The 13,404-nt window shown below is 39.1% G+C and overlaps 1 protein-coding gene across 1 annotated transcript in view; it reads left to right on the top strand.

Moving 5' to 3' along the window:
• The window catches only part of RAB12 (RAB12, member RAS oncogene family), a 40,159-nt gene extending 27,917 nt beyond the window's left edge, over positions 1 to 12,242 (top strand). The window contains exons 3-6 of the mRNA XM_005282644.4: positions 5,025 to 5,163; positions 5,665 to 5,754; positions 8,513 to 8,617; positions 10,128 to 12,242. Coding sequence (XP_005282701.1) covers positions 5,025 to 5,163; positions 5,665 to 5,754; positions 8,513 to 8,617; positions 10,128 to 10,241 — 448 coding nt within the window. The 3' untranslated portion in view covers positions 10,242 to 12,242. The remainder of the gene's footprint in view (positions 1 to 5,024; positions 5,164 to 5,664; positions 5,755 to 8,512; positions 8,618 to 10,127) is intronic.
• The last annotated feature ends 1,162 nt before the right edge of the window (positions 12,243 to 13,404 follow it).

Raw genomic sequence — 13,404 nt, 5'->3', positions numbered from 1 at the left:
ATGGAACTATTTATGTGCTTAAAGTTAGATGTGTGTAAATACCTTGTTGATTCTGGGCCTTGGCACAGAATTGTGTTTGTGTTCCATCAGAGTGCTAATTTTTAGAATAACTGTTTCTCAGGGCTTTAGGGTTTTAATATTTCCACACTATATAACCTCCTTCCTTCCTCTTCCCATCATTTTAGCTCTTTGGAGCTTGGATTTTTCTTTTAGGAGGAGGGGCTTATATTTATACAGTTGTTCTGGATCACCTTTCATTTAAGAGTTAAATTTATAGAATTGAAGGATTGATAGAGCAGGAACTCAGTGTTTAATTAAGTGCCTTTTGAGATAGCTAGAAGAGAACATGCAACTACTTGGGTTAAGCAATTCAGAGTAGTTGTTCTACAGGCTATGATTTAAAGAAACCCAGAATATGTATTTTTAAAACCACTCAAGTCTAGCAGGACCGTGTTCTGCCACAAATACCATATCTTAACTGAGCAGAAAATCTTATCTTTTGACAGTTACTATCAGCCACCAGCTCTAACCATATAGTAACAATAATATTTCTCTATAGCATTCCTGCCTTCCCACCTCTATCATGTCTGGCATTCAATGTGATGGAACTAAAGGGATTCCTGTGATGGGTTGGATCACAGAAACCCCCTTGGGGCTGCCAACTGATGTGCCAAGACAACTTCTGCCCCTGCTTTCCCTGCCAGCTTGGGAATCCAGCACCCTGACTTGTTGAATCAGACACGCCAGTCTGCTCCAACACAGATCCAGGGTCTGAACCATGTGCCCCAAAGCTGCAGACTTAACTGAAAGCAACTTAAGAAGTGTTCCTGTCTTTAATACTCAGATGCCCAACTCCCAATGGAGTCCAAACCCCAAATAAATCCGTTTTACCTTGTATAAAGCTTATACAGGGTAAACTAATAAATTGCTCGCCCTCTATAACACTGATAGAGAGATATGCACAGCTGTTTGCTCCCTCCCCCTCCCCCCAGGTATTAATACATACTCTGGGTCAATTAATAAGTAAAAAGTGATTTTATTAAATACAGAAAGTAGGATTTAAGTGGTTCCAAATAGTAACAGAGAGAACAAAGTGAATTACCAAGCAAAATGAAATAAAACATGCAAGTCTATGTCTAATACAGTAATAAAACTGAATACAGTTTTAAAATACAGATAAAAATCTCACCCTCAGAGATGTTTCAATAAGTTTCTTTCACAGACTGGATGCCTTCCTAGTCTGGGCATAATCCTTTCCTCTGGTACAGCCCTTGTTCCAGCTCAGGTGGTAGCTAGGGGATTTCTCATGACTGCAGCCCCCTTTGTTCTGTTCCACCCACTTATATAGCTTTGGCACAAGGCGGGAATCGTTTGTCTCCCTGGGTCTCCCACCCCCCTTCTAAATGTAAAAGCACCAGGTTAAAGATGGATTCCAGTTCAGGTGACATGATCACATGTCACTGTAAGACTTCATTATCCCCTTGCCAGCACACATCTATACAGGAAGACTTACAAGTAAAACAGAGCCATCTACAGACAATTGTCCTGGTTAATGGGAGCCATCAAGATTCCAAATCACCATTAATGGCCCACACTTTGCATAATTACAATAGGCCCTCAGAGTTATATTTCATATTTCTAGTTTCAGATACAAGAGTGATACATTTATACCAGGGGTAGGCAACCTATGGCATGCATGCCGAAGGCGGCATGTGGGCATGTGAGCTGATTTTCAGTGGCACTCACACTGCTGGGGTCCTGGCCACCGGTCCGGGAGGGGGCTCTGCATTTTAATTTAATTTTAAATTAAGTTTCTTAAACATTTTAAAAACCTTATTTACTTTACAAACAACAATAGTTCAGTTATATATTATAGACTTATAGAAAGAGATCTTCTAAAAATGTTTAAATGTATTACTGGCACACGAAACCTTAAATTAAAGTGAATAAATGAAGACTTGGCGCACCACTTCTGAAAGGTTGCTGACCCCTGATTTATACAAATAGGATGACCACACTCAGTAGATTATAAGCTTTGTAATGATACCTTACAAGAGACCTTTTGCATGAAGCATATTTTAGTTACATTATATTCACACTCATCAGCATACTTTCATAAAATCATATAGAGTGCAATGTCACAATTCCCTTGTTTATTGACATGAAATGACAGGTGCAATTCTACAAGAGAGTCATTTGGAGAAGTCTCTTCATAAGCATTGAGACGATGTTTTCCATATGTGGAGATTCAACAATCTTGACTGGTATTTTAAAGTGTTTCCCATATTGAAATGTCACAGGGACTTTGCGAAAAATAAATTTGACCCTGGTATAAAGATAGGTGAACTTAACATAGGAGAAAATAAACTGTTGTAATGGTGAGTAATAGCTGTATGTAATTTCAGCTGTAGAATATACAGCACTTGCATTGCTTTAATTAAAATTAGTGTCATTAGTGAAAAGAAAGCAACCAATTAAATATATAGAGGTAGTCTCATGTATCATTGGAACCAAACAGGTGATATGTTTTTGCTTCTTGCGAGGTATCAAAGTTTAGTGTGGGTAAATTTAGGTGTGGATTTTTTTAAAAAAATCAGAAGATAGAAATAGTAGAAGACAGAACAGATTTTTCCCCCCTCACCATTGTATGATCTTGCCATCCTCCAGCTGCAAAATACTGGTCATGATGATCTAGCAGTTTTATTTTTTCACAATTCTTGGTATAGCCTATCTGAAGCTGAGGCTTTAGTGGACAATCATCTGCATCATGAAACTATCTGTACAGAGTTGATGCTAACTGGTATTGTGGCAGTTAGAAAAGAAAGGCCAAGGATTGACTTGACTGAGCATTAATGCTGAATTACCTGTCAGCCATAGGTGTGATCTATGGAGGTTTTGGTTGAGACTGGGCAGGGGAAAGGCAGTTTTCTCTACAAATGTATGTCCTGTGAATATGCTGTGGATAAAACTTTCTCCGAGACAGTCAATTTGATCTTGTGAACCTGACACTTTTTGAAATACTCCAAAAAAAAATCCATCCATGTTATTAAAAATGTTTTGCTCTCTAAGGCTTCTCATAATGAAGTCATACAATGCCTAAGTACTAAATAGAGCTGGTCAAAGATTTTCATGCTGGAAGTTGCCCTCTCCCTCCTTGGAAAATACAATTTCATCAAAATTTAAATTTTTCACAGGGGAAAATGTACATTGTTTTCCCATGGGAAATTTCTAAATGAAGTGACATTTTATAAATTAATTTTTGTATTTCAAATTTTTTCAAAACTTCTCATGGGAAAACTAAAATCTTGCTACAAAATTAATTCAAATAAATGTTTTTAATTAAGAAACTTCTCACAAGAAGAGTTTTCTGTTTTTGACCAGCTCTCATACTAAACTTTAAAAAACATCCACTAATTTTGGAGGCCCCTGTTGAAACCCCTAAACCTTGAATCCATTAGAGCATTTTGTAACCTACTTTCTAGCAACAGCACTAACAACAGTGAAAGTTCTGGGGTAAACAAGCTTCAGGCATTTTTATTAACTTGTCATGAAAAATCTGCTCTAAGCAGGCTTTTTGGTGATGTGGTTGAAAATGGCTCAGAGCAGGTTTTCATGATACGGTGAAAACACCTTGGGTCTTGACTACACAAGGACATAAACTTGCTAGAAGAAGTACAGCTGCTGGTAAATGCACCCTAATTGAAGCCCCCATCACTTTTGAGAGCCAGGCCATAGGTGTGTCCAGTTGGGCATCCTGTGGTGGGGTATTTAAACGCCACACTGGAGAGCAGGGGTTTAAGGACCAGCTTTGAGCCCAGGCAGTCCCGCCCAGACACGCCTGTGCAAGCTGGAGGCAGGGCTTTAAAAAGAGGTGTGGAGCAGCTCAGAAGCAGGCAGTGGAAGGGAGCAGGCAGCTGCTCTGAAGGGAAAGTACTGCCCAGGAGCCCAGTGCCCAGACCTGACAACACAGACCTGTGCAAAGCTACAAAGAAGAGTCAGGTGACTGAGTGTGCAGGTCAGAGACTAGATTGAAGTGATTTATTCTGTGAAGCTAAAGATGACTGGGGTAGGAAGTGGTCCCAAAGGGGTGGGGCGGGGCTGTGTAGTACCAAGTGGTGCTGCCCACCATTGGGCCCTGGACTGAAGCCTAATGAAAAGGGTGGACCCAAGAGGACATTACAACAAGAGCCTTCATGTACAGTGAGAGGCCAGCTGGAAAAGATGTTGCCTGTTCAAGAGCCCAGTCCCCAAGATCCCCGTGCTAAAGGGGAGGACTGGAAACCCTTGGGGTGGAAGGGCTGAAGGACGTGACTGTGTTTCAATGGGGAGACGACCTGCCAACCTCGTCCTGACCACTAGGCAGCACTGTCGGTGAATGTGCACCGTCTCTACACTCAAAATAAGTGGACACTTCAGAATTTAGAACTTGATCTTCAAGCTCACACTGTACTCAGTCATATCTGTGCCTCAGAAAGTACTACCATACATCCTCATGTTATTGGCTTACTTTTATCAATAATTTCTGCAGTTATTTTCTGCACTGGTTTTAAAAACATGGCTTAATTTTTGTGGTTGATATGAAAGCTCTTAAATCTTGTTAATCTGTGAATTGCTGCTTTTATAGTACAAAGTCCAACTGTGTTAGCTGCTTGAGCATGCATCCTTTTATTTTTTCACTCTTCCAGGAAATATTGTTTGTAACTTTTTTTTTCATCTGTTGATCTGTTTTCATTGGACAACTCCATTCTCAAGGACATGTAAAACTGATTCATGGGCTTGCTTTTCTCAGTGAAGTTAGTGTGGGACAAATAGGACTGATATAGAATTGCTTACTTCTTCTGATCCAGTTGTTGTTAACCCGGCTTACCTGGTGATGTCTGAAATTAGTATTATAGAAGGAAATGAAAAATATGGAATATGCCTGTAGAATGCATGATGTGTTTTTTATGAAAATCCAGGTTAGCCTAGTCTATGCTTTGTGAACTGGTAAAATACTTCCACCAATGTTTGCTGCTACTCTTTAGGGACACAGCAGGTCAGGAGAGATTCAACAGCATTACCTCAGCTTATTACAGAAGTGCCAAGGGAATCATATTGGTGTATGATATCACCAAGAAGGAGACATTTGAGGATTTACCAAAATGGATGAAAATGATTGATAAGGTAGGCTTCAATTTCTCTAAAAATAGAAAATACAATATATGTAATGCTTTATGAAAGGGACACTATTAAATTACATTTTTACAGTGCGGTTTTGTAATAAAACCTTAGAAGATTAAAAACTTAAATTCTTTTGCTATGGATTTCCACTTCGTTCTTTTAGCAAGCATTTATTTTGTGTGCTTATTCTTATTCTTCTGCTGACTTCTGTGAACTGTAAAATTGCTGTCATCAGTGTTGTCAGAAATGTGCATAGATTTGGGCATCCATCTGTGCACTGGAAAATCATGCATTCTGTTTACCTTCTTAAGGCCACAATAGTCCCTCTATGGGAAACTCAGGTATATTTCTCATGCGGTATTATGGAATGCGTTTAGAAGCAGAACAGAGCTTTGATGATACAGAACTCATGCAGGTAGATAAGTATTAGTTTTTACTAACAGTGTAAAAATCTTACGTTTGTGGATGTAGTTAACTAGAAATACCGTATTTTTCTGTATTCAGTATGCCTCAGAAGATGCAGAGCTTCTACTGGTTGGAAATAAGTTGGACTGTGAAGTTGACAGAGAGATTACTCGACAACAGGGAGAAAAGGTAAGAGCAGGTGGAATCCAATCATTAACATTCTTTAGTGATGGTGAAAGAAGGTGGTTGTGGGCTCATATTGGAATTGTGAAGAATGTACAGCTGTAAGTTTGGGCTGTGCTGAATCTTTTGCAAGTTTGAGATAAATCTAATGATGGTTGAAATTCCAGGCCAGGCAAGCATTGAGTGGAATCACGTTGCCCCTTGAAAGATACGTGACTCTTTGAGGGGAGAGAGGGAGAAGTTAATTAGGTAAAAAGGAGAAACCTTTTTTTCTAACCTAGTGTTTGATTAAAAACAACAGTTGTACTACCTTTGCTATAAACAAGTACCTACAGCAGGGACGCTGCTTTGATGTTGCATCTATGATACTACTCTCCTTCATACCCTTAGAGTTATAGAAGACATACAGTGTTTTAAGCATACATTATTTTACCAAAATCTGTTTTTAAGCTTATACCAGGTATTACAGAACATACCCAGGTATGTTTCTTTAATGTAAGGAATGTCATCTTGTCCTAAAGAAACAGAGGAAATTAGAAGGTACTAAGTTGGGCTGGATCCTCAGAACCCCAAAGTAGCATGAAGTGTTGGAGAAATCAGCTGAAGATTCCCCTCACATCCTCAGCTGGTGTAGAACTGACTATAGGCTGCCCTTTCCATTCCCTCGCAGAAGGGGAGGGAGGGAGGTTATGGCACCTTGTGCTCAGGGCCAGCAAATGACCTCTGGGGGCTTGTTACAGCTAGTGTAGGTTAAAGCATCCATTAAACTGCTCTAACTTATATGAGGGACCAGAGTAGCTCCTGACTGTCCCGAGATTAGTGAAGCACAAAATTGGCTTTAAGCGACTTCTGTACTGAGCACAGCTTGGGCTAGACTCGAGAATTGGCTCCTTGTCTGGATCATGACATACCTATGATTGAGTCAAAGTAATCATGATCCATTTCTTCGTCACTGGCATGACGTCTCCAGGAATCTTAAACTCCAAAAAGGAAGAGCATTTTCTTCTGTAAAAAGAAGTATAGGTGAATGCACCTAGTTTCCACTGTAATAATTTTCCAAGGGGGACTTATCCATTGCTGGACTTCTGTTTAGGTTCAATCTGCTATTTCATCCTCTTCCAAATTGTTCCTGATCACTTCAAGCTGTGAGAAAACCAGACCATGAAATCAACCCCTGGCATCTCTTCCAGTAGGTTACTATCCAGGAGACTAACCATATGTACCCACAATGCTCAGGGTGTGTAAGGTTGGTTTTCTATGGAAGAGAATCGTTTGAATGTCTCCTGCAATTCTAGAGACCTCAGACCAACCTGGGAAGATTTTGGAATGTAAAGACAGCTTTTCAAAATCCAGGCTTTGACAATGCACAAAATAAAGATTATGTGTCCTGTCATGCTATCCGTGTGTTGGAAATGAGCACAGAGGTGCTGCTGAAAGCTAATGCACTGTTGACATTGGCTCTCCGTATTTGTTAATGAGGGGGAGGGAAGAGTTCTTGTTATAAGATGTAAAGTATTGTCATGGCATGACTTCTGGAGGATACTGTGGACAGAGCACTGGAGGGGGAGAGATTTCTAAAACAGACTGCAGTAATCTTAGGGGAAATCCAAATAAATACTAGCTGATAGCTGTTTGATTTAAAAAAACAAAAAACCAGTTTTGTCTTGTGTTTTTACTTGATAAACTCCTCTTCTGATATTCTGGAATTATTTAGGGGCTAAGTATGTAAGTGCATGATGTGAAGACATAAAGGGACATGTGAATAATTTATCCTTTGGAAGAAGTTAAATATGTACCCAAATATTGTCTGAAAATTTGGTGTATTAATGCAGCAGACCATAAGTGCTGCTTAGTTCAAGGCACTAAGATTGAAAACCTCTTTGTAGTTCATTACCAACTTATATAAAAACAAAGTAAAAAGGGTACTCTTAACTGAGCATCTTCTAACTGCAATTTTGAAAATGCCTTTTCTTGTGTTTGAACCTAAGTGTGTGTGTGTGTTTTCTACCTGGATGTGTCATAGAATAAAAATTGATAGGCATGGTGTTCAGGTGAGATGATATTAAAGTTCTGGTGCATGGAGTCCCTGAGAGCTTTGCATTTTTCCTTTTGAATTTCTTAGAGCTGAGTGGAGGTATTCCACTTCCAAGAGGATTTTGCTATTTCCAAATCTGATTTCATTCCAATTCAGAACAAATTCCCACAATTTTGAAATCCTCCATGGAATGAGATGGTACCATAGCCCAGGGTTAAGTCTGCCTGGCAAGCTGTTGCAAAGCCATGGAGCATATATGCTTGCATTAATCCTGGCATTTTCTAGTGCTGCTAGTTACTCATTTTCAAGAGCATCAACTTCATCTAAAAGCAAATGAAAAGAAATAAAACAAAACAAACATAAATATATGAACTGAAATGTTCTCTGTATGAGCTGTGTATTCAGCACACTAAGTGTCTGTATGTCTGGTTTCATGGTTGAGCTAACATTTATCATTTCATTATTTGGTTTTCAGTTATTTCTTGATTTCGTTTTGACATGGTAAACTAACGGAATGTATTAAAGACAGCTTAAATTTTTACACACTGATTACACTCTTCAAAACAGAATGGGAAGAGAAAAAATATCTTGCAGAACTGAAGTTGACTCAAATGGATCTAATGTGACACTAGATTCAGTTTTGCTCATATTTTGTCAAGTACAGTTTTTCTTTTAATCTCTTAAAGTAACTACATGAAGCTAGATTTTTTTTTTATTTATTTCCATCAGTTTGCACAGCAAATAACTGGGATGCGGTTCTGTGAAGCAAGTGCCAAGGATAATTTTAATGTGGATGAAATATTTCTGAAACTTGTAGATGACATCCTGAAAAAGGTAATATGTATGTACTGTGGAGATGGGGACTATATTTAACTACTGCTGGTACCAGTATTTGTTCAGAGCACATAAATACTGTATGTAAAATTTACAGTAAAAAAAGTAAAATTTTGACTTAGTTTGGAGGTGCCAGTATGCAGCTTGAGAACCATCTGCTATCCTTCAGCTCTTCAGTAGCAGCTAAACACTGCACGGTGGTTGAAATTTTTGTGTGCTTCTCTGCACGGTAACTTCATTTTAGACCATAGTTCAGTAGCTGACTGCATTTGCCTGCTTCCATTTGTTGCCATACGTTAATTGAGACTGATTTGGGGAATTGACTTAGGACAAAGCAGAAATAAATGTTCATCCTTAAATTGAAATGAGAGATAAGAATTACAAAGGGCTGGAAAAACAAGTAGTCAGCAACTTATATGTCAACTAGCGAAAGAGAATCATCCCTGGTATGTTTGCAGACCAGAGCTTCTGTCTACAGCATAGTCCAGAGGCTAGAGCATCAGAGCAGAGAATAGAGACCCTGTCTTCTGTTTACTGCTGGCTTCAATATAGGATAGTCTTTCCCTATTTATATAATGGCTATAACTGTTATCCACCTTCGGAAAGGGCTGTACAATCCTGGCTGAGTTGTGTTATGTAAGTGAGTATTATTAGTATCAGTGTAAATCATGGTGAGCTATATTTCAAAAAATTATGGTCACCTGATAGAAATGTTGCATTGTTTTAGGGTGTCTGAAAATACAAAAAGTAAGTGTTTAGTCTTTCTCTATGGAGAGAGCCTCATTTGTGTTAAACTATTCTTAAAGTCTGAACCACTACGTTAACACTAGAAGGCAACAACTTCATTTTATGTATATTACTTATTAGTGTACCTCTTTAAACTACAGGATTATTTGTGATCTTGAATCTTATCCATGCAATCTGCCATACACAGATCCTTATAGGTGGTCTACAATACTACTTAGCACTTCTGAAAGAGCTATAGAAAAATTAATCCATACCCCAAGAGGTAGGCAAGTATTATCCCCATTTTACAGATATGGAAGCCAGGACACAGAGAAGACTGAATGATTTGTCCAAGGCCACCTAAATTTGAGGCAAAATTAGGAATTTCGCAGATTTAATTTGATCTCCCAGCATTATGTTTAATTCAATAAATTGCACATACTTCACATAGATAACGCTTCTGGAATATTAAAAACTTTAAAATACATTCTCTATAATTGACAAACTGGCTACATGAAAACTTCTCCCCAAATTAAGTATATTTCCTTCATAACATATGAATTGTTCCATGCTTCTATTTGTCAACATAGCAATACTGTATTTTTAACACTGATTTGTAACTTTTTTTTTCTCTTTGAAAGTGGTAATTGAAATATTTTGATGTTGGGGTCCTTATGTTAATATTTTAGCTGAGCATTAGTTCTGCAGCTTTTCTTTTCAATTGAAATAAACTAAAAAGTTCAGTGCAGGTAATCATTTATAGACTTTTTTTTTTTTTTTAAAGATGCCTCTGGATATTATGAGGAATGAGTTGTCCAACAGTATATTGTCCCTGCAACCAGAGCCAGAAATCCCACCTGAACTGCCTCCGCCAAGACCACATGTCCGTTGCTGTTGACTTGTTGCTTCATACAGAGTGGGAGAGAGAAGACAGTGTCTGCACTACAATCATTTGGCAGTTTCATGTTGCACTTTGTTTTTCAAGTCAGAACTACACACTTATTTGTAAATATGCAAATATGCAATCCTGTGTAAGATTCAGTTGCAACAGTTAAATATTGCCCCTCTTCCCCAAAACAGTATATTTCATTCATCACTGTAGTGTTATAAATATTGTACAGTATATGGGAAACTGCCACACTCCAAGTCTAGGAGGAGGAGAAATTAAATCTATACTTATTCTTGACATAAATATTGTAATAGTCCTTGTTATTATAAACAGGCAAGCAGAAGCTCTTCTTGTATGAAGATAAGTATATGGTGCTTTGCTAACTATTTTAAAGATGAATTTTTTTAAAACTGAAAACTTTATGTACAAAGCTTCCATAACTGTCATTGTTTCCTTTAATATATTCAGATGATTTTTTTTTTTTTTTTTAGGGAGTGGGGTGGAGCTGTAGCATCTTCAGCTGACTAGATCTACAGCAAAGCTACTTGTAATTTCCAGCAATCTGTCTTATTATTTATTATGTTTAATAGTAGACCATTGCTTTGTGTATTAAGACATCACATTTGGTGCAATTCTAAGGGTGCAGTGTCAACTCACACATTTAATTTTCTGCTTAAACATAAGCTAGGTTGCAAGAAAAGTGGAGATGTATTTTGAATTCTAAAAGATGGTATGAAAAGCAATGCTGCTGTCCTAGACAAATTCTTTTTAAAAGGAATTTAATACATTTTCCTGTGTTGAGGGAATATATATGTGTATTTGTCTGAACATCTAGGTGGGTGGGAGGGGTTTATGGAAAACCATTTTTTTCCCCTAATGGTGGAAATTATTTCCATCAAGCATATACTGTGTTAGGTTTTTGTCTGATAATGACTTTGTGAACTATATCTTTGGTATATCTTTTATTACAATGCACTGTTTAGTTTAGTCGTGGTAAATCAGTAGTTACATATTCGAATAACTTGGTGTGTCCTGAATGTTGTGGTATTGAAAAGCATTGTGGTCTTTCTAAACTAATGAAATGCAAATAAAATTTTGTATTTATGAATGACAGCGGCGCTGCACCTGTTATTAGAATGGCAAATATACCTGATGGTGGACAAAAGGTAAAATCAGTGTTATAGAACAGTTTTTAAAAAAAAATTCCTTATAAAGATCTGATTCTCAGCCTTTACATTTATTTTTCAAGATAGGAAAAACAAGGCACATTAATAGCTTGCCTTGAATACTGCACTATTGGGATGATCTATTCAAATTGGTATTCTGTCATGGCATGTGACTGCTTTTCGTGACATCTTGGGAGGCAGTAGCAAAACTATTTATGACCCATGGGGACACAAATGTAAACCAGTCTTTTGCAAAATATAGCTTATCACTACTTTTTTTTATTCTCTGGCGTCTGAAATATCTTACCAATTTTGCCATTGTTCCACCCTAAACATTCACACAGACATAATAATGTATACCCCGGACTTCTCTGGTTTCTCGTGAGTTTTCCGGAAGGAACAAAGCATTCAAAATAATTGGTGGTAATTTATACTTTGCCCAAAGGATCTTAGAGCTGTAGGGCTGCTGAATAAGTTATTACATTCTGCACACAATACTGTGCAGAGAACACATCTTTGGCACATACCGTTTCAACTAACAAACTAAGGAAGCCTGGTTGAAAATTGTACTTATGTCTTCTGCCACCTTGTGCCTAAATGGTTAGCTGTTTTTACATAGTGAACTCGTGGTTTACTCTAATACTAACAGATGAAATCCACCATTTTCTAGCATTTGTAGGATTTCTGAAAGTACTGTGGGCAATAGCAAGGAAGGGAAAGTTATGGAAAAATAAGTTTTAACTTGACAACAATTATTTCAGCTGACTTGTTTTTACCTGTATTTAGAAATTTGTTGTGAATTTTTTCTGCAATTTTTGAATTTAATAAAAATTAAGAAAACTGACTTAGATACATTTTTTTATCGTGTAATTATGTACTATTGTTTCTTTATGTAATGGAGGCATTTGAATACAGGGCTGTCCCAGTTGTGACCTTTGAGGGTAACTGTAATAACTTTCATTTATTAATTGAAAATGTTTCCTGAGCCTTTGACTGTGATTTTTAAATAGTCTGCATTAACCTGATGGTTACAGGGAGGACAGAAAGGACACTGCCTCCTACCACTTCCTTTGTAGCTTTAGGAACACCTCTGTGAGTCAGGAGCCCTCTAAGCCAGCGTTTTTCAAAGTTCGGGTTGCGACCCAGTACGGGGTCTCAGCATGTCAGGCACTGGGTCGCTCTGGTCAGCACCGCCAACTGGGACATTAAAAGTCCCATTGGCGGTGCTGCCCAGCTAAGGCAGGCTAGTGCCTACCTGTTCTGACACTGCGCTGCGCCCTGGAAGCAGCCAGCAGCGGATCCAGCTTCTAGGCAGGGGGGCCACGGGGCTCCATGCGCTGCCCCTGCTCTCAGCACCGGCAGGAACGTAGTGCCTACAGGCGAGAGTCGCGCGAAGCTGCTTGTGCGCCTCCGCCTAGGAGCCAGACCTGCTGCTGGCCGCTTCCGGGGCACAGCGCTATCCTTGGCACCAAGACAGGCGGGAAGCCTGCCGCTGACCGGGCGCTGCTGGAGGTAAGTCCGTACCCTAACCCCACGCCCCTGCCCTGAACCCCTCCCCTGAAACCTGGAGCCCTTCCCACTCCCCAAACCCCTCATCCCCAGCTCCGTTGGGTTGTGGGCATCAACAATTTTCTTCAACTAGGTCCCCAGAAAAAAAGTTTGAAAACCACTGCTCTAAGCAGCTGCTGTCCCTTCCCTGCTCTAGCTTCTCAGTAGATCCTCTGCTGGCTGGCTGTTGCACTGGACAGGAGGGAGAACAGAATTGATGGGAGCGTAAGTGGTTCTGTCTAAGCCTAGCTGAGCACCTAAGAAAGGACTGCTCCCCTCCACTACACAACTACCTGGGTATCCTGAGTGGCGGGGAAGAGAAGCTGGGAACCAGCTACATGTCCCTGATTCTCTCCTTCAGATCACCCACTGGTTAGAGCAGCTGTCATTTGCATCAGCTGATTCATTTCTCTAGGAACCATGCACCAGCCTTGACTAATTGGGGTCATAGTACACAT

This window comes from Chrysemys picta, chromosome 2, assembly GCF_011386835.1.
Source record: "Chrysemys picta bellii isolate R12L10 chromosome 2, ASM1138683v2, whole genome shotgun sequence".
NCBI lineage: Eukaryota > Metazoa > Chordata > Testudines > Emydidae > Chrysemys > Chrysemys picta.
Note: the sequence above shows the minus strand (reverse complement) of the source record. Positions and strands in the feature narration are given on the sequence as shown.